This window comes from Mytilus galloprovincialis, chromosome 13, assembly GCF_965363235.1.
Source record: "Mytilus galloprovincialis chromosome 13, xbMytGall1.hap1.1, whole genome shotgun sequence".
In the NCBI taxonomy this organism is placed as follows: Eukaryota; Metazoa; Mollusca; class Bivalvia; order Mytilida; family Mytilidae; genus Mytilus; species Mytilus galloprovincialis.
Window position 1 is genome coordinate 61,266,008 of NC_134850.1, and position 22,829 is coordinate 61,288,836.

At 32.7% G+C, this 22,829-nt stretch overlaps 1 protein-coding gene across 1 annotated transcript; it reads left to right on the forward strand.

The window, feature by feature from the left end:
- The first annotated feature begins 1,859 nt into the window (after positions 1-1,859).
- On the forward strand, positions 1,860-20,701 carry LOC143056167 (SH3 domain-binding protein 2-like). Its single transcript, XM_076229249.1, has 7 exons — positions 1,860-1,932; positions 2,545-2,613; positions 6,207-6,309; positions 10,854-10,974; positions 11,441-11,511; positions 18,164-18,171; positions 20,574-20,701. Exons 1-7 carry the CDS (start codon positions 1,869-1,871, stop codon positions 20,699-20,701), a joined length of 564 nt encoding a protein of 187 aa, XP_076085364.1. The 5' UTR covers positions 1,860-1,868.
- Positions 20,702-22,829: the final 2,128 nt, after the last annotated feature.

Consider the following 22,829-nt stretch of genomic DNA (forward strand, 5'->3'; position numbering starts at 1 on the left):
ATCTTTTATCTGTTATTTTGTCTTTTTATTTAGACAATCAAGGTATACCGATTATCTTCTATTTCTCGCCGCGACATCCGATTTAGTGTTCATCTTGTCCATTAGAGAATGTTTTTTTTTTCATTGTTTTCCCTGCTTATTAAATGTCAAATCAGTTACAAGTTAATGCATACATTGATTTCTTCATTTTACTTGTCGAATATTACGTAGATGGAAAAGTTTTGCCTTGTATATATTGAAAGGTAGCTAATGAAAGAGCTGCTAGTATTACCAGTTTTACAAAATAGAAAATTACCTTTTCCGGAAATGTTTATAGAGACCGGTTTTACTTGATTTATTTCACTTAACCGGGCGGAGTTTAACCTGTTCGCTCATTATCTACAGGAAGGTGTTGAGGGTTCAACTCATCAACGAAGTGTCCAATCATGGTTATTTGATTCGGTTAAAATATGTAAACACTATTCTTGTATTCGCAAAATAAAAAATGAGACACAGCCGTTTATTTTCTTGTGTTGTAGAGTTAAATACCGGTGTCACACATTGGAGTATAGACCGGCGTGCACCAAACGTACAGGGAAAATTGCTAAAGTCGGTATATGTTAGTTGCACGCCAGATGAACGCTAAGCAATCGTTCAACGCGCGTTGCAATTGTTTGAAGTACGTCGAAATACAAAGATATACGCTTGGTGAACGCTACAACTCAAGGAAGCTTTTAAGCAGCATACACATTTTCATCCAGCTCAAGCGTGTGTCTAGCGTATTCCTGTACGCTACACGCTATTATTCTATAGCATTATCTTAACTAATTGGATTGGACCAGTTCTGGCAATTGAGGATTAAAGTCAACTCAATATAATACAGATTGTTTTTATAATACTTTGCATTTTTTTACACCCAAAACCTCCATATTTCCGACCCAAAAATTTGGTGCGTTCACCAATTAACTCTTTTGTCTTACTTTTTAATAATGTTTTCCACTTTTTCATGCAGTGACCTTTTGTTCTATTTTTTTTTCTTTCGCCTTATTATTTTTCATGTGCAGTTTTGTTGTTTCCGAAGATATTGATTGGTTGTTTGAGGAAAGTTTTGTCCGAAGGGGTCCACAGACTCCATATGGTAATCATTTCTTCTTTAGATATAAGTGATATGCGTTTGTAACCAATAAACTAAAAGTGATAGAAACCTTTTTTTATTTAAGGTCATTTGTCAAGCAAAAACGAAAGTAAGGCCAAGGTCAAAGATGAATGTTATCCTTGAGATTTTGAATTTAACTAATTCTAACGTCTTTTTAAAAACTGTATAAGATATCAATAAAATGTTTTACCCAAATTGTTAACTGAAAAATGTCGTAACACATACAGTTTTGTTCAAATGGTACGTTGACATTTAATGGAAGTTTTTGTTTTCCCCACTTATAAACAAATCGTATATGGTGATATATGGTAATTTGATTGGAGGTAACTGTATTATTATACTGTTATCGGTATGACTACATTAACAACACGACAACCCTGTCAAAGGATGTGTCATTTCGACAGTTATTTTTAAAACATTATTCAGCAATGCTTACGATTAATTTAATATTTTTGCTTTTAACCATAAGGAATTGAATCCATTGAACTGCATTGCAGAAATTCATCCAAGGGAGCTGGATGCTACTAAATGTAAATGTAAATGTTGTACATATATTTTGGCTTTGAATTGTTAGTTTTTTCAAAGACTACTTAGAATTATTTTTAATTGTTAAAATTTGAACTACAAAAAAAGCTAAGAGATAACTTTCAAAAAGATTATTTTTCGTTTTGTTTGATCTTATAACTCAACCTTATTGTACACAGTTATCAACCATTGCAGAACATGTGATAAAATGAACAGAGAGTATGACCAGCAGTCTGCGTACAGTAGAATACGCCAACCTTTCAAGAAAATTCGTAAGTGCATGTTGTCTAAGACGTAATTTCGAATCTTAATATCTTAGTATCGAAGGCAATATTTTATTTCAGTACCTTTTCGCCTTTAAAATCAAAAGTTTATACATGTAGTGAATGTACACCATTACGATATTATATTAAACATTGTTCAAAAGGATTCGAAGCCGACGATTTGATCATATCAAGTCAAAAGTACACACAAAAAAAAAAAGTTGAAAAAAATGAGGAAGTGGTTTCATCAGAGTGTTAAGTTTTCAAATTTCTGAACTATATGAACAATTGTCCATAAAATGTATGTGAAAAATCTTATAAATCATATAATCAAGTAAATAGTATCGGTATGAATTTTTTAGATTTTATATCTACCAGAAGTATATTATTAATTTCACTGTACAGAAAACAATACAAAATAATAAAAAAAACTACAAATAGTACATACAATCATTCAAAATAGTGTTAAAACGCCGTAAAACCATAATAAAAATCCACCACACAAGTCCCTTGGAATCGCTTTAGCGTTGATCTCAACATATATATAACGTTTGTTTCCCGTTAATTCTTTTATTGATTTATACATACATTTACGTTTTCAATATTAAATGCATATTGCAGCATGTCAACAACTAATTACTTCAAATGATACCACAAGTGGCTGGGTTAGAAGGAAGAAAAACAAAAAATGTAAGCCATTATTAAGCTATTAAGTTATTGAAAATTGAGTAAGCCAAACGGACAACACGTCACAGTCACATATTGATCGATACATTATATGCCCTACCAACAACAACAATTTAAACATAACTCCAAGGTAAATCCAAAAAGGGGAAGTCCAGAAAAAACTGACAAAATCAAACGTCATCAGAACGAGTAAAAGGCTACTGTCATATTCCTCACTTGGTCTAATCTTTTACTGAACAAAATGATGAATTAAACCTAATGTTAGAGAAGCTGAAAGGTACACTTTATATCATGCCTTTATTCCCTCTCGATATCGACATAGATGGACGATCGACTTCAAACTTGAATCCATGACACACGTGATCATTTTAGACTTTCCAATCGTCAATGTTAAATATCAGCATTATCATAACCTCTGTCACATCGTATGACGTTCACATATCTCAATCAACGTTCATTTGATTGGCTGGAAAAATAGCTCAAATTAAGACTTTTATATTATTATTTCTAAGTATTTTAATATTTACTGTTGCACCTTTCTATCTGCCAATCTCAGTCTATATTCCAAATTCAGTTGAAGATATGACTCTTTAAGAACAAAACAGATTAATTAGTATAAACAATGTTGTTGTTGTTCATAGAACTAGCACAGAAGTGAACATCAATTGTCATACCAAACACTTATCAAACCTGGTATGTTATAAACTGTGATTAAGTTCTCATGTGCAGCAGCATTCCATGTTAAGAGGGATAGAGTGCTAACGAATATGTTTAAACGTGCCACACTCTTCACCATACTGCCTCTTACCAGAACCCTTCAGGAGGTTCGAGGTTACAAAAATTTCAACATTTTTGTTCTCATTACAAATTTAATTTTTTACTTTATTAGTTGTTACTCTATCATATGGTACAAAAATCAAGCAAAAAATCAATTCGTTTTGGCCTAAGATGACTTTTAAAATGTATATGTCCAAAAAGCTCCAATTTTTTTTCCTTTGGTGCAAAAATGTCATTTTTTTGCATTAGAATTGAATTATCTTTTTTTTTTTAACTCATCGGTGACATATATTTTTTATCATTGTTTACAAATAAGCTTTACTCAAACTAAACTATCGTAAAATTTAAGCGATTTCTGTAATTTCGATCTTTTTTTCTCTCGATATTATCTTTATTTCTCTTATTAGTTCAACAGAAAAAAAAATACCTGTACACAAATGTATGCTTCTGTTGAAGTCAGATTGTGAGCTTAAATGAACGGTGTGCACATTTTTTAATTTTTTTTTCTATTAAGTATATGATAAAGTTTATTTATAGAAAAATATAGCGAAATCCTATATTTAAAAAAAAAAGATTTATACCCGCAAGCCCCCTTTACTCTAATGGTTGTTATTAGTTTATCTCTTCTATTGACACAAACATAAATGTGTCTAGTTTATATACTATATCATCTAGACTCCTTTCTGCTTGCGTCCATAGAAATGGTTAACCTATCCAATCGGAAAAGCATAAACAACCCAATATAATGCCCATGACAAACAGCCTTATTATTTCGAAAATTCAAGATTTGTTTACATTTAATATATACTCTTTTTTGTAAGAGTTATTTTTCTTCTTTGCCTATTACTTCTTACTGTAATTGTGATCCCTGGGATGTATTTTAATTGATTTTAATCTCAGATGCATGATTTTTTTTTTATCTTGTTTACTTTTTAAAAATAGCTTTCAGTAACTGGATTTTGTTTACTTTTTAAAACTAGCTTTTAGTAACTACGTGTACTCTCAAATCGTACTTTTGTGTTAACTAGACCTGTTGATACAATTTGCAATGCTTTTTGTTATTTAATGTTAACGTTTTTAGTTTTATATCTATTCTCTCTATTTTTTTTATAATATACCAGCTTTGATAAGTGTTTGGTATGACAATTGATTTTCACTTCTGTTCTAGTCCTATGAGCAACAACATTGTTTATTTTGTAAAAAAAACATTTCCGATCTCCATACAAAAAATAAATATTTACATTTACCTTGGTACACTATTCTTTATGGCGGCATTTCGTCCAAGGTTATGGTTGTCTTTCTGATATTTTTAACATCTCACCGCTTATTTTATTGATTTTGTATTAACATTGTGTCATAGACAAAATTTATTCGATCAGTGTATGATCACTTGTTTGTGTTAATATGTCTTTTGATTGAGTTTAGACTTTTTTAATTGATATCTTATATTGTGTCTTTCTATGATGTTCCACCATTTTGTCAGGCAAAAGGTGAATGATTGTTCTTATCAAAACGTTTAAACCCGCTATATTTGTTTGCACCTATCCTAAGTCAAAAAAACTTACGACTAAGATTTATCGTAAGTACATGTATACTGATTTTTTCTTGACTTAAGACCAATCTTAGTCGTAAGTTTTTTGGTGAAATCGGTTCCTGGTTTTCAGTGGTTGTAGTTTTGTTGATGTGGTTCATAAGTGTTTCTTGTTTCTCGTTTCTCGTTTCTCATTTTCTATATAGATTATACCGTTGGTTGTCCCGTTTGAATGGTTTTACACTAGTCATCTCTGCATTGGGTCATTTAAAGCTTGCTGTTCCTTCTGAGCCAAGGCTCCATGTTTAAGACAGTACTTTGACATATAATGGTTTACTTTTACAAATTGGGACTTTCATAGAGAGTTGTCTCATGATCACTGATACCCCATCTTCTTATATCTATGTTTACTTATTTTTGTTTATATTTCTGGTTGATCGAGTCGAGCCGTTTCAATTGATATTATATAATGTGTCTTTTTAGGTTACACTACTGTTTCAGGTTAGGGTGAAGGTTGGCGCAATTCAAAACTTTTAAACCCGCTTAGTTTGTATGCACCTGTCTTGGTTCAGGTGGTTGTTGTTTGTTGGTGTTGTTTTAGAGTATTTCTCATTTCCCATTTTTTAAGATTATACCGTTGGTTTTTCCTGTTTTTATTATTTTACACTATTCATTTTAAGGCCCATTATAGCTTTTTGTTCATTGCGAGCTAAAGCTCTGTGTTGAAGGCCGTACTTTTACATATGAACTTTTTATACATTGTGATTCGGATGGAGAGTTGTCTCATTGGCACTCATACCACAAACATTTCTTATCTATATTATGACTTTATCACGAAAACAATCTGGTTAACACAGAAGTACTTAGTAAGTAATTTGTTTTCGTCCGTCGATTTATCACTATTGAACAGAGGTATACTACTGTTGCCTTTATTTAAGTTGTCTGCTCTTTGGTTGGATTGTTTTCTCTTTTACGCATTCCCCGTTTTAATTCTCAATTTTATGGCTATATTTAGATTTTCCGTAGTTCTTGATTGTTTTGTATATTTAATTTTTATATCCTCATGTCTCTTCTCTTTAAATGTCCGTTCAGATGCGTACGTTGGCGGTTTGTAAATTTTCTTTGTCGGTTTTGTATATAAAAAAAGGTGTTGTATGATTGCCAAGGAAACTCTCCAAAAGAGACCAAATGACATAGAAATTAATAGCTAAAGGTCACCGTATGGTTGTACCAGTTTCATTTAAATTGTATACCAAAACATCTTAAGTGAAAAAATACTTCATTTTAGGGAATTTTATCTATATGGCTCTTCATAAGGGTTGCGTATACTATTACGAAAAGGATATCAGCAGAACTGAAATTGAAGGTGTTTCACTATTTGGTTTCAAAAGGTAAGTATACAGCTAAAATTTAAATCTTTTGTGTACATCAATGATTACTAACCGACTCAAGCAGAAAGCATGTATGGTGTACAATTTGTTTTCTAAATTAATCAGGATGTGTTTAAACATATTTCGACAACAAACACACACACACGACGATATACTCACTCGAACAAAAACACACGAACTCAGAAGAGTTTTAAAAATACGTACACAATTCAAAAAACTGTAAGAAGTTGTCGATGTTATATCTTCTCTTCCCTAACAATGTGTCGTTTTTCCAACAGACAAAACCTCAAACAATAATGCTTATATTCAAAAATCACTAATTGGAATGTCTAAAATAGAAGCGGAAGCGGGTATTAAAACGAGTGATAACGCCATGCCAAAAAACATAAAAAAAACCAAACAAATTGGCATTACAATCTTGTAACGTCTGATAAACCTTACTTCAATCTCTAAAGATTTTACAAATTAACAGATTTATTTTTCTCTCCTTGGCGTTAACTAAAAAAAAGAGTATACACATCCTCCGTCGTTATTCTGGATATCTAAATGCACAAGAACCCTAATAAAAAACGAAATATATTCGCGCTGTTTATCAGTAATTTTCTTTTAAATATCAAAATAAGGTATATTGAACCAAATGTTTCAGCTAGCTGTAGATTCTTAAAAACGTATAGAAATGAACTCCAAATATTTATCGAAATCCTAATCAAAAAGGGGCGAAATGTATATATAAAAAAAATTCAACGAGTGACCGAACACCACGTTAATTTACCAATGCGCACATCACATGCGTTAATTATCAGTGTTGTTTGGTCACGAGGTGAATATTTATATATTTGAAATCTTTGATTAGTTATTCTTTCTATAAAAAAAAGGCACCAGCAGTTTACCATTGTTTAAAAGTCATAAATCGATCGCGAGAAAACAAATCCGTGCTGAAAACCAAAACCAAGGAAAACACAACAACAATAAGAAGAAAACAAATGAGCAACAAGAACACCGAGAAGCAACAAAAACGAACGCCGACACACAGAGAAAGGAATCATTTGATTAGAACTGCCATATTCCTGACTTGATACAGGACATTTTAAGACAAAATGTTCGATTGAACCTGATTAATGGCATGCCAAATCTCTACCTTTATGACAATGTAAAAGAAATATCACTAAAATACCACGCGACAGAAATATAGCGCATACACACGAAGGCACATTCATAACAGAGAAATGCACAAACAAATAATATTACATTGACAATAGGCATTTTGTACAAGTACCCGGCCACGTCCAATTGTATTTTTGTCCATCTGATGAGTTAAGCCTTTTTCAACTGATTTTTATAGTTCGTTCTTATGTTGTACTGTTATACCACTGTCCCAGGTTATGGGGAGGGTTGGGATCTCGCTAACATGTTTAACCCCGGCACATTATGTATGTATGTGCCTATCCCAAGTCAGGAGCCTGTAATTCAGTGGTTGTCGTTTGTTTATGTGTTACATATTTGTTTTTCGTTCATTTTTTTTTTATATAAATAAGGCCGTTAGTTTTCTCGTTTGAATTGTTGTATATTGTCATATTGGGGCCTTTTATAGCTGACTACGCGGTATGGGCTTTGCTCATTGTTGAAGGCCGTATGGATACCTATAGTTGTTAATGTCTGGGTCATTTTGGTCTCTTGTGGACAGTTGTCTTATTGGCAATCATACCACATCTTATTTTTTATATTTTAATTGAAATAAAGTAAAAAATGTTATGAATATATCTTTTTCATCGTATTCTCTATTTGCCTTAAAGCAACATCATCGACAACATCTTGACAACACCTATTATTGAATAGACTCTACCATTTAAAACGTTATACTAGTACCTCTCTACTTTGATAACATAGAGCAACCTATAATTTCGTATACATGCTAAAAAAAAACTAGCAGGAGTTTGATTTGTATTTATCACAAGTAACATCAGATATCAATGTAGAACAAAACTTTTCCTCTAACTTGAGACTATACATTGTCTAATCTGAGATTAGCTGCGGAACCGTAGCTCTTAGGGGCTTATGTTTTTTTTTTACTATTTGCGGACCATATGATCCGCAAATAGTCAAAAAAATAACATAAGGACCTATGAGCTACGGTTCTGCAGTTAATCTGAGATATGATCCGTCTTACCTTGTTTTAACGCATGACCAATCAGCCAATTATGTCGTGGCGGTATGCCGTAAATACTGAACGGACGTCCTTACGCATACAAGTTCAAATTCATCTACATTCATGTCCGTGCGCTCCGCAGTAGGTGTCACGGTAAACAAATGTTTCATTCCCAAATCACAGCTAGGGATTTATGTATTGGTTACCTGAACTACAAAAAAAATATCGTTTCATCTCGGACTTTAGTATGTGTTCTACAACTAATTTGTTAGAACTTTTTACTAGTTCCTTAAGTTGACCTTAACCACTACCAAAGAACTTATTATCAACTTTTGTAATAAACTATATTAAATAGTGGAATTAAAACTGTTTTTTGGAATGTAAAATATTCTTTGAATATATTATGTGCTTTGAAGGTTCTTTTCATTCTGTTGACAGTTTTAACGTTTCAACACTTTACACAACACTCCAACACAATCTCACCAAACAAAAAGTAAAATCACAAAAACTCCGAGGAAAATTCGAAATGGAAAGTCGCTTAATCAAATGCAAAATCAAAAGTTGAAACGCATTATGTACTATAATGGTAAATTTGTGTATGTTTGTTCTAATATGCTTGGTCTATATGCTATTTTAAATTTTAGTACAATTACACAATGAAGAGATGTATAAGAACAGAGCCACGTCATATATGTAACAAAGAAACATAAAAAGACATATAGAGAAAGCACATAGCAAAAGTGAAAGACAAGTTACAAACAAGTTTTCGAAGTAACACCAAACGGTATATAGGCAAAGCACATTAGCAAAATCAAACACAAGAATACGATAATATTATGAAATATAATTACAAGGATCTACAAGTACCACAAATATCTTAATAATAATAAAAGCAAACACATATTTAATAAAGAAGCACCAAAGGGCATATATCAAGTTGAACAACCTAATCAAAAGCTCTCTACTACTTAATTAAATGGTCGTTTAGTAAATCTGAAGCAAATATATTTGGTGCAACTCATTTAAAGTTCTATTCTGTAATGAAAAAGGAAAATATGGTAAATATACTAACAAGAGGTGTGGTGAGATTATTAACACTGTTTATTTTCTTCTTGATGATACATAGCTACGTTTCAGCAATAAAGTTAATCGACAGGTTGGAGGTAACACAATGGGCACCAATTGTGCCCCTTTGATAGGAAAGTTGTTCTTATACTGTTACGATTCACTGTTTGTGACCAAACTCAGTAAAGGACAATCTAAATTGCAATCAATTGATATATTCAACAAGACCAACCGTAATCTTGATGATATTTGTTCATGAAATAATCAAATTTGTTTAATATACTGCTGAAATCTACCCAAAGGTACTTACTTTAAATATAAACGACAATAACTCTTCTTTCCTTGATTTAGAGATTACAGTTTTACACAGGGAAACCTCATAATAACATGTACGACAATATTTCATTTTTATTGTTAATTTTTCTTTATTTGGACGGTGAAATGCCGTTTTCATAATCTGACGGTGTTTAAATATTACAATGTGTTCGCTGTTACCGCGTTTGGATTTCAATAAATGTACACCTGGCAAATTTTTAAATAAGTTAGGAATTTCGTTATTATAAATTACTTACTAAATTCTTTCATAGATTCAAAGAATTATATTTGAAGTTTGGTTGTAACTGTGGTTAACATATTTCAAACGGGTTTGCACCTCCCAATTTTTATGGAGACATTGTTTACCGAGCCCGGAAATTTAGGAAGATCCGGGTTATCTTATTGATCATTGAAATAAAGTTATTTTGAAAGGTTTCTAATTCAGCTCTGTAATTAGATTTTCTAATTTTGTTTTATTAGTATTAATATTTAATGTGTTAACAGTAAGTTAAACCTAAACTAAATATCACATATATACTGATAGACATTCCTGGCTCTACAATCAGTCGATACTTGTACATTGGTTTTGCACAAGGTCATGGTTTCTCTGACTGTTTATGTCGTCTTAACACTTAATCCATTGAGCGTTAGAGGTGCACTGGTTGATTTTTCAGTCTTAGAGAATTTTTTTATACGTTGCTATTGTTTTTGAACTTGCTGTAAATGCATTATTGATTCTGCGCATTATGATTTCCAGTCTATATGTTCGTCCGGTGGTCCATTCGTCTGTCCTGCATCTGATCAATTTTTAAGGAATATATATCGAACTAGGGTTTTCAACCAGATTACGTTGTTCAACAAATTGAGGACATTATAATGGGAGCAGCAAATTGTGTTCTATCTATATCTATGGATGCATATTCTTGATAATAATTTTTTAAGGTATTAAAAATTTTACGAGTGTAAAAATGTATAAAACGATTTATCTCAATTCTAATATTTTCTCTGTTAATTTCAGTGTCCAAGTGGCAACAGAATGCACGGATAACAAAGCATTATGGGCATTTAAACTGGTTCATCGTCACCCTTCTGTATTCTGCTCGCAGTATTTTTCTGCTGCAAGTGAAAATGATTTGAAGGTATAATTAATAATGTTTTACAGAAATGTTTTATATTGTTAAAAAGTAAAATCACAAAAATACTTACTTCCGAGAAAAAATTCAAAACGGAAAGTCCCTAATAAATTGGCAAAATCAAAAGCTCAAACACATCAAACTAATGGGTAACAACAGTCATATTCCTGACTAAGTACAGGCATTTTCTCATGTAGATAATGGTTGATTGAACCTGGTTCTATATCTAGCTGTGGCAAGTTGTGATTAGACTGAAAATCAGTATATTTTTCATTTAACATTTTATTTTTAATAAATATAAATATAATTACTTCACAATTATTTCGCTTTATCATTAGCAAAAAGGTGTACTATGATTCTTATCATATTTTGTTTGTTTCTGTGTGTGTTACATTTAAGTGTTGTGTTTCTGTTGTGTCGTAGTTATAATTTCGAACAGCGGCATACTACTGTTGCCTTTTTTTTTTTATAGTTTTGGATAAGCGTGTTTAAAAAGGAATTAAGAAATGCAAACGGAGAAGAAGTACCCAGTGAATATCAAGAGTGAGTATATGTACAATGAGATTGTCAAACTGACAGGTCGTTACAGGAAACGCCGTCTGCACTGTATCTATGTCTTAATAATGAACATGTAGGTAATGCAAAATGATCTATAATACTAAAATAACGAGATCAAATTTGTCAGCCGTCATGGGGTAAAAACGAAAAATCAAAGAATTCAACTTTATATATAGCTAATTTAGGACAATGGTGTTGATTAAAAAGATCCTTTTGTTTTCCACATAATTGATATTGCCAATAATTAACAAGTTCCGGGTCGCATCCTATACCGATACCAATAGTATATTCACCTGTTACCTACTACCTTTTCTGTACGTTCCGCATCTGACACCAAACGTTGTATTTAGGATTTTGCTATATACACGGGTCATAATCACAGGGTTGACACTACTAAATTCAATCATTGTCAAATTGTTCCCAGTGTAGTATTTTAATCAGTACGATTTTCTAAGATGACCATACGAATACTAAAAATCTGGACTTAAAATAAGGCGTAAAGGTACAGTTTTCAATTTGTAAGCGGGCATAACGTAAAACAGCGAATCAAAGAATTCAACTTTATTCATAACTTATATAGGACAATGCTGTTGATTAAAAAATACTCCATTCCTGGACCTTTTGTTTTCCAAATAATTAATATTACCAATAATTTTCCAGGTCGACGGGTTCGAACAGAAAGATTTTAAAAGCAGACAAAACTGTGCATCTTATAATCGGCATGACTTTATCAGATGACAATACCCATACTAAAATAAGGCTTACGTATAGTTATATACTTTAATTCAGTCACGGACCCGCGATATTACGGGTGTGTTCTGGTGGTTTTTTTTGTCTTTATCCTTTGCTTTCAAAGTTTAAGGGTTAGAGCGTTTCTGTCGAAAGTAAATCACAGAGAGCTCTTCAGACACACGCACGTACCATGCATACATTAATGTCGACCCATTTAAACAATATACAGATGCACATGTACGAGTGCTATTTGATTAAGTTACTAATATATGTATTCGTGGTCACTGGTTTGCGTCCTCTAGCAGATTATTAAAATTACAAAATAAAAACAATAGCATGAAATTGAAAGGTAATAGTGTTATATGCTTCACAGTATTATTTCATGAGGAATTCACAATAACGCAAATTGATTACGGAACTATTTTACAATTATTCCGCAATAGAACTTAGAATAATCTTTCAAACGAAATACGATAACTTATATTGTTCGAAAGCCAATAAAGGGAAAATATGTATACTCTCAGAATTGTTGCCTACATATGAACTTTATTTGAAGCTTAGTGTAAGACTTTTTTACAGAGTTTATCAAAGGTCGAAAAAATTCCCTATCCTTATTTTTTAAAAGATAAAGAATATTATGAACATCCATACAAACATGAAACGTTTTATTGAAAATTGCAATCTGTGCATTTTGGAATAATGTATGGTTGCTTTGGGAATCACGAAATAAGATATTAGGCGTTGAAGAACTGTTTAAAAACTAAGAAACTGCAACGATAATAGTTATCAAAGGTACCAGGATTATAATTTAGTACGCCAGACGAGCGTTTCGTCTACATAAGACTCATCAGTGACGCTTATATAAAAATATTTATAAATCCAAACAAGTACAAAGTTGAAGAGCATTGAGGATCCAAAATCCAAAAATTTGTGCGAAATACGGCTAAGGTAATCTATGCCTGGGACAAAAAATCCTTAGTTTTTCGATTTTTAGTTATTAATATTCATGTCAACACCGAAGTGTTGACTACTGGGCTGGTGATAACCGTTTTAGGATCAATGGTGTTTTAAAAAATCATCTTGTGTATGTATTCTAAAATAACGAAAATTGCAATAGAATATAGGGAAAATATCTGTATAAGATCTGCTAGCTTCGGAAGTTCTGACATTATTTTCAAATTATATTTTATGCAGACAGGAAAATGACTACGAATGTTACGGATATAATGGAGGTGTTGATATTCGTGATACAAATAGACAGACATCAAGCCAAGCAGGAAGTATGTATGATATATTGCTTTATAATCGTTTTATGATGCAAATTTCTGTTTCTCAATTCATTTTTTTGGGAAAAGGGGGCGATCACTCAAATTACTAAATTATAATCCTGGTACCTTTGATAACTATTTACACCACTGGGTCGATGCCACTGCTGGTGGACGTTTCGTCCCCGAGGGTATCACCAGCCCAGTAGTCAACACTTCGGTGTTGACATGAATATCAATAATGTGGTCATTTTAATAAATTTCCTGTTACAAAACTGTTAATTTTTCGAAAAAAAACTAAGGATTTTCTTTTCCCAGGCATAGATTACCTTAGCCGTATTTGGCACAACTTTTTGGAATTTTGGATCCTCAATGCTCTTCAACTTTGTAATTGTTTGGCTTTATAAATATTTTGATATGAGCGTCACTGATGAGTCTTATGAAGACGAAACGCGCGTCTGGCGTACTAAATTATAATCCTGGTACCTTTGATAACTAATTAAGCTATTTGTAGATCAGTCTGATTTCTTGTATGCATTACTGTGCCTTTTTAAAACTTCTGTTAGAAATATGCAGTATTAAAATGATGATGTAATGGACTATTAAGGTTTGTGCGTTTACAAATACACTATTTCTCCAGTTGGTCGTGTTAGTGTTCGTACATTGGTCCGTCGACTTCATAGAGGCAACCGAAGAGCAAGTCGTGGTGTATAGATACCTGTACTTACAGGCAGGCACTCTACCGTCAGGTTTAAATGGGATAATGACTATATCTATGCTTGAACATAAGAAGCTTACAAAACACTCATTGTTCAGATGGGAGTCAGTTTCTTTTACTCCCAGTAGATACCATAATACGAATTACGCGGGGAAACAAAAGGGCCTATGGCCAAAACAATGTTTGCACAAGGACTGCATTCAGTGATGGTGGTGTTCCAGTACGGGGTTGCTTCTTATACCGTTATAAGCTGAGTATGCATATTCTGCAGGGTAACATAAACGGACAGACATACAGAGATTTGGTGCCTTAAAACGTTGTAGTTCCTCATTTTAATAATTACCCACTTGAGTCAACATTGTCAAGACCCTTGTACATGGACGACAACGCTAGACCACTCAGGGCAAGAATTTTAACCGAGTCCATAGAGCAACAAGCCATTTACACTATTTTTTGGTCTTCCATGTCCCCATACATAAACCCTATCAAACATGTCTGAGATGCCATTGGTGGAAATCTCAATCGCAGAGATCATCCTTCACAATATTTTGTCGATTTAAAAGTGGCATTTGTTGTTTAATGCAACACATATCACAGTGAAACTTAAATTCCGTTTCTTAATTGTGTAATTTACACTATTTCTATGAACGAAAAACCTACATGCATAGAACCTTCATAAGTGACCAAAATTATATTTGTGGTTGGTTTATGGTATACATTAGCAAAATTTCTATATGATTGGTTTCTTTTTTTCGAGGAATAATGGATTTTTTTAAAGGACTAGGGGCTATAAGGGCCATTTTTCGCCCCATCCCTAAATTTCATTTAATTTGTCATGTTGTAAGTCAATACCATAGACCTTCTGAAAATAATTGAATTTTGGGTCTAGCTCGGTTTTTTTCTGTTGCCTAGCAACCAATATCATGGCGGAGTAAAACTCATCAAATATGATTATTATACAGCTTTAATATATTCATATATCTGAAATTAAACCTGTTTAGCATGTAGTGAACTTTACACTTGTACACTATTTAAATATTACATACTAGTAATTAAATGAACATTTTTGCCAATTTCACTGTTGTTTCTCCCTAGCAACAAATATTTGCCCATGGTAACTGCCATTTGTTTTCTATTTTACAAGATTTAATTTTAAATATGTTGCAACAGAAAGGCAATTTAAGATGCAAATTGTAAAAAGTAACAAACTCCAAAGTAAATGTAAAGGGGAAAAGCAATATTGACACATCAACAAACAAAACAAAACACCTGGTATTGCTGATATAAACAGATCGTGCATCTAGTGCTGGGTGGGGTCTCACTTATCAGCGACAAGAAGAATAATATAAAGAACACATATTTAGCGCTAAGAAATCTTAATTTAGTTATCTAAAATGAATAGATACAGACACATGCATTAAAGGGTGTTTTTAAATGTCGGTGTATTTCCATTACCGTAGTTATGTTTCAGGTAGGGGTTGGGGTTGGAGAGGGTACTTCTATTTACAAGGTGATAGGACCTGCCTCTGGAATAAATCTCCTTTTTAAGCTTAAAATAAATGAAAAGTTAAGAAAACTATCAGATATATATGATAAGGACAATAAAGTTCTTATAACTTCTTTCTTTGACTGTCAACTTGTTTGGTGTTCCCGCTGTGTCTTTATTAACAAATTTTTCTCTTTTGACACTTAAGTATTCTTCTTTTACATAAAACCACATGAAACCAAATCAATATGGGAAAAGGTATCTTTTTTTCCTACGCAATATATGTGAAAAGGTAATATTTTAAAAATGTAAAACAGGGTGAGGTAACAAAACAGTGGCACCCCTAATCAATTAAGTATTGAAGTACACCTCCACCCACAACCCCTCTAGACATATGTAGAGGATCGTTATAGTGCCTAACAAGATTTTGTGAGGTAGACGAAATTGACCTTAAAACGATCGTATTGACTTTTTTTGTCAAAAATTAGGTAGATCGGACATGTTTTTACTGTATTTGATGACTTCTTTAATTTGAGATTGATTGTAATTAGTATGTTCCTTTGATACTGAAAATTGTTGTTTTTTTAAGATAAATAATTATTTTACCTGGCGTAGCCGTGCGTAAAATTTATTTTGGCATTTTCTTCGAAAAAAGACTTGTTGATTGGAATAAAATGTCTTATTTGTAAACTTTGTCTGTTGTCTCCGCAATTGGCTATCGAAAAAAAATCTTTCTACTGTGTATTTGGAAAATTTTGTCAAAATAAGAGAATTAGCAATTCTTACCTTTCATACCTATACTTTCATTGATAAAACATAACATGAACTCATCCAGTGTCCAGTTTGAAAGTCATTTTTAGTTATTGTCACATTCATGCACGTTCTAATTTAATCAATAGTCGAGAATGAAAAGCATAAACAGTTTGAAGGTAAACTAATAATTACTCAATCCAATCAAATTGCGTTATATTCAATAACAATGACCGGTCCACATTATAATAAGTAATAGGGGTAAACTAGGTAGGGAGAAAATGTAAGATATTAAAAGTTCAGTTTATTGCAATAACGAATACAAATTTGTCAACCAAAAGTTTTGCCATCATTTCATAAACATGTCGTATTGTATTGATACAGTTTTTGGATCTTTCATTTATGTATGTAAGGCAATACAAAGTTTGGGCTTCAAAAGTCAACATATTTATTGACTTTATGCAGAAAATTCGTCCTTTTGAAACATAAACTGTTTCACAAACAATACGTGACTACAAAGTAAAATCATTTCTCAAAACACTGCATTTTTTTTTATTTCGATTGGTATAGTAGTATTGTCAAAAGTGCGTTGAAATGAACAGTGGTATAGCAAACATCGAATTCCCTCACAAAATCTTGTTAGGCACTAGAGGATTGACTTTTGGAAATATATCTGATTTTTATTATCCATTTCAGACTCCAGATTTATAACCATATCTTTCTATAGCATTACAAAACTGGTGCATGCTACTATCTCAAATAAATCTGTATTCTTAAAATTTTTCTATATTCATTATATATATTATTTGTTTTATTGTAGTTCTTGTCACTGTGACTAGTTTATCTTTCGCTTTCACTAATCTTAGTGTGGTATGACTTAATTTGTCTTTGATTATCATGACAATATTCATTATATATACGTCAAAATAGTTGAAAACAAGAATGTGTCTTTAGTACATGGATGCCTAGTCCTATAATATAAGACGTTGCAAGTTCATATATCATTTACATTCAACGTTTTTTATCGGATATATTTTTTTACTATCAATGTTGAACCTCAACTTTTCAAAATTGATAGTAAAAAAGAAATATCCGATAAAAAACTTTGAATGGAAATGATATGAACCTGCAAACGTCTTATATTATAGGACTACATGGATGCCATAATCGCAAGACTAATAAAGGCCAGAGAAACCTGAATTGGGACAGGCACAAAAATCGGCGGGCTTAAACATGTTATTTTGAGATCTCAAACCCCCTCTTCCTTAACCTTTAGCCAAAGTAGAAAAAAATCAAACACACAACAATACGCACAGTAAAACTTAGTTCAAAAGAAGTCTGAATCTAATGTCAGTTTAAACTACCTTGACCGAAAACTTAAACCTAAAAATTTAACTAGATATACTTACGGAAATAATATACGGAAAACACGTTACATTCATACACAAAAAAATAAAGTTCCTATAGGCACAAGCATGTATAAACTAAATTTTGTCAGATGAATAGTTCCAATTTGGATGGCAACTTTCAGCAATAAAAGTAGGTAGTGCTTTACTTTTGGCGGACTGTATATTTATTTGACGATTTTATGAATTACTGATAAACAATATTCAAGGGTCAGATGTAAAACAGTTGTTTTTAGAAAATAATTCTTGTATATTAACAATTTCTATGATCAAATTACAGGCAGAGTGGTACCAAATAGACCCTTGCCACTGATACCTCCCGAATATAACGATGGTATGTATTACCGTATTATATACCATTTGATTTTTAACACACGAACATGCACCTAAAAAAGAAATTACAAGAATATTTAGAATTGCAAAATTAAACATAGCAAGCCATTGGGGATGGATTAATCGATTTATTCCGTTTTTACATAATTTGTAAACAGATATCATGATTTAGAGTAAAACGTATTGTAAGATTTTTGTGAAAAGAGTCGCTGATGTTATTTAGTTATGGTATCTTTCATCCAGTATTTTAACATTATTTTTTTCAGTCGTAGACAGAGTGGCATTTAGAAGATCCTTGCCACTGCCATCCCCACTTTCACCTGGAGAAGTATTATACGGTATTTAAATAACACCTCATTTGATGTAATACACAAATATACACTTACGTAAGCTATCAACCAAACATGTAAAAGGTAGCAGATCATCTTAAAGTTATGCTGGTATTCACTGATAACCAAATCTGAACTAGGCAGTTTCTGCACTCGACTAATCTGACTTTTCTTTACCCTTCGCAATTGAACTGATTTTCAATCGACTATTCTGAATTCGACTGGTTCTTTTTCAATATTAGTCGATTGTCGTTTGAACGACACATAACAGTCTAAATAAGCACTGGGCTTTTACTACACCAATTCTTTAGGATCTCAAATACACTTGACTTAATACTTCTGAAACATATTCGCCCACTTCTGAACCAATAATCTGATAGTTAGAGGATGAAATGAGTTATTACGAAAATGTATGTCAAATTATGTGGGATCATTTATTAAAATCAATTCTCATTCATATAGATTGTCAACTATTTGTTCGTGAAATATTTATAAAAAAAATAAATGATCCATTACAATGATGATATTTACGGATTGTAATCATTTAGTAGAATGTACGTGTTTTATTTCTCCGCTTTGTTTTACGAAATTTCGACTTTTAATTCGTTCCGTAAGCTACCATGTTGGGTTTTTCTTTATTGCAACAACGGCATACATTTGTAGAGTAACATTCGTTAACACGAAGTGTACCAAGATAATTAAAGCACAGATTGCTGCGTTTAACAATATATATTCGTACTTATTTTTGTATAGTTCGTGTAAAGTTCACTGGTGAGTGGTTTTCCTGACGACAAAATATACAGTCTCGTGGCCAAACCACGTTGCTTGTGTTTTACATAATCAACTCTTTTATTTAAAAAATTTTGTTTCAACAAAAAAAGTATATGTAAATGTGGTAGAATGTCTGTTTTAATTGTATTTATCTCAAACAAATAATTTGGCGTCAATCTGACAACATTCAAATATGTGATCCATGTTGTCGTGCTAGATGATGCATTACTTCTCCTAAAAGCTTGCTCAAAACTATTCCAGCACTATTCTTCTAATCTTGGTATGGATGTCTACATGTTATCTTTAAAACACGTTACACTCTCTAAATCATGATTTGGCTTTCTTATGTCTAGAATTGCTTGTATGCATGTAAATATCTATATGTTTGGCTATTTGATTGAGTTTTAATTTTGAAACTATTGTTTTCTCTACAGGTGTGTCTATAATTGAATGTAAATGGTTTGTATATACGTTGATAAACCAGTTAGACGAGTCATCTATGTTACATGTAACCTTTCTTTATTGTCATCATACTGTTTTTGTGTATATCCTAGTCACCTTTGTGTTCATTTTCTCATGCCATATTCAATTCATTCACTCTAACATTCGTAATTTAATTTTCGATTTCTACAGTTATATCGTCTAAGGTATCCAAACTTTTAACTTGTATTTTGCTGCTGCTCTCATTATTTTTGAATCGTTTGTAATCTCTTCTCAATGCTGTCCCTGATTTTCGTTTTACCTGTTTACTGTCAGATTTTAACGTCTCATAGATATCGGATCTTAGATGTCAGCCTTGCGCGATATAGGCATTCGTGAATAAAGCAAATGGTAATGAAATGTAATCCTTCAAATTCATTAAAAGCTGATATTATCTATTAATGAAAAGGGAAATAATCCATACATACTACAATATATATTACGTTCCCGCGTTGTGTTTACACCGTATTTATGAAAGTTATTTAATAAGTATTTAATAATATAAAGAACATCAGTTGTTCGACCTGTTAGTCAAATGCGTTTTGTTTAAATATACTTTTTCACTTTTTTTGGTCTTTTGGAAAACGTTGTTTGTGCTGTTTTTAGACCCTTCTACAACACAATTTGCTTTACATGCACATGTATAAAAATTGCGGTTTTTATCCAACGCAATCATAGGTTTGAACGTAGTTTTCAATTTAGACTCGTTTATATATATTGGATTATTATATATATGGATTTTACTAGCAGTTTATAATATCCATTTTTCTGTTGTAGACATCGTAGATCAAAGAATATCTTTGCCACCGCCACTGCCACTAAGGAGAAATTTGCCACCTCCACGTTTACCTGCAGAAGATATAAATAGTATGTGTTTGTGTATGTGTATAGCACAGCACCTTTAATAAAACATCTTTGTCTTAAACATATATGACAACATTTCAAATCCTGAGAAACCTTATTTTACTGAAGTGTAAACGACAAAAAAAAAAAAAAAAAAAGTCGCAAAAAGGAGCAAGACAGGATGCATCGGTAGTGTTGTATCTCTTGATATGAATGCATCATGCACCATACCTCTCATCTTTTAATCAAAATGTCATAATCGGCAATAAGAACCAATTGAAAAACAACAAATAAGAAAATTTTTCTAATATCTAAATGTTTACAACTGTAAAAAAACAAATGTTTATAGTTATTTGAGACAAGAACATATTGTATCTGTAAATCAATAACGTCAAACGTATAGAGTCGGTTCCAGTAACTGTTCCTCGTGATCCTGTTGGGGCAGTTTATGTGTAGGGAGCACACCTCTGATAATGAAGTCCGTAAAGTGTGTGAACGTAACTTATCAATTCATATATATATATATATATATATATATATATAACTCGTCTAAACATCAACCCAACAATGTTAGATCTGTAAATTTGCTTTCGCAAATTTTTGGTTCTTCCCTCGCCGGGATTCGAACCCATGCTATTGTGATATCGTGACACCAAATCGCCTGCACTGCAGCCGTCCCGCTAGACCACACGACCACCTGGGCTCTTAAAATAGAGCTTTCGCTGGCCGTGTGTTACCTTTCCACGTCAGTTTTAATCTAGCGGCGTACTGCAGTACATGATATATAAGGCATGAATATGTTATTGTTACAGATCAGCTAAATTATCTATAGTTAAGGATCCTACAAATTAATGTAAGATACAGTCACAGAAAATAATTATATTTATATGTACGTCTGAGTCAGTGACAACCCTACAACAGATGTATCCATCGGATCGCCATCAATGATGGTGATACATGGCTGTGTACATAATGTATATACAACTCGTCTAAACATCAACCCAACAATGTTAGATCTGTAAATTTGCTTTCGCAAATTTTTGGTTCATCCCTCGACGGGATTCGAACCCATGCTATTGTGATATCGTGACACCAAATCGCCTGCACTGCAGCCGTCCCGCTAGACCACACCATTACCTGGGCTCTTAAAATAGAGCTTTCGCTGGCCGTGTGTTACCTTTCCACGTCAGTTTTAATCTAGCGGCGTACTGCAGTACATGATATATAAGGCATGAAGATGTTATTGTTACAGATCAGCTAAATTATCTATAGTTAAGGATCCTACAAATTAATGTAAGATACAGTCACAGAAAATAATTATATTTATATGTACGTCTGAGTCAGTGACAACCCTACAACAGATGTATCCATCGGATCGCCATCAATGATGGTGATACATGGCTGTGTACATAATGTATATACAACTCGTCTAAACATCAACCCAACAATGTTAGATCTGTAAATTTGCTTTCGCAAATTTTTGGTTCATCCCTCGACGGGATTCGAACCCATGCTATTGTGATATCGTGACACCAAATCGCCTGCACTGCAGCCGTCCCGCTAGACCACACCATTACCTGGGCTCTTAAAATAGAGCTTTCGCTGGCCGCGTGTTACCTTTCCATGTCAGTTTTAATCTAGCGGCGTACTGCAGTACATGATATATAAGGCATGAAGATGTTATTGTTACAGATCAGCTAAATTATCTATAGTAAAGGATCCTACAAATTAATGTAAGATACAGTCACAGAAAATAATTATATTTATAAGTACGTCTGAGTCAGTGACAACCCTACAACAGATGTATCCATCGGATCGCCATCAATGATGGTGATACATGGCTGTGTACATAATGTATATGTAACACTCCCAAACGTGTCCTTCCCCCCAAACGTGTCCGATTCCCCTAAACGTGTCTTTTCTCCCTAAACGTGTCCGAAATGTACAACACTCCCCAAACGTGTCCGAATTCATAACCCCCAAACGTGTCCGATAAATGTTATTCGCCAAAACGTTCCAATATTTAACGCCAGAACGTCTCATGTCTTTTAGCGTTACTACACGTATCTCCTTAATAAAATCGCTGATAACGTTTACGACAATTTTATGATGGGGACACAGGTGACAAAGTTTTCATTTATTAGCTTTAGTTAATTAAATGTAGGTTTTTAATGAATATCATAATTCAAA

Excerpts from the sequence above, each read along its gene's own strand:
- LOC143056167 (XM_076229249.1), top strand. The coding sequence starts at position 1,869 with ATGAACAGAGAGTATGACCAGCAGTCTGCGTACAGTAGAATACGCCAA. Across the intron at positions 1,933-2,544 it reads CCAACCTTTCAAGAAAATTC|CATGTCAACAACTAATTACT; the intron begins GTAAGTGCATGT and ends TGCATATTGCAG. Across the intron at positions 2,614-6,206 it reads AAGGAAGAAAAACAAAAAAT|GGAATTTTATCTATATGGCT; the intron begins GTAAGCCATTAT and ends ACTTCATTTTAG.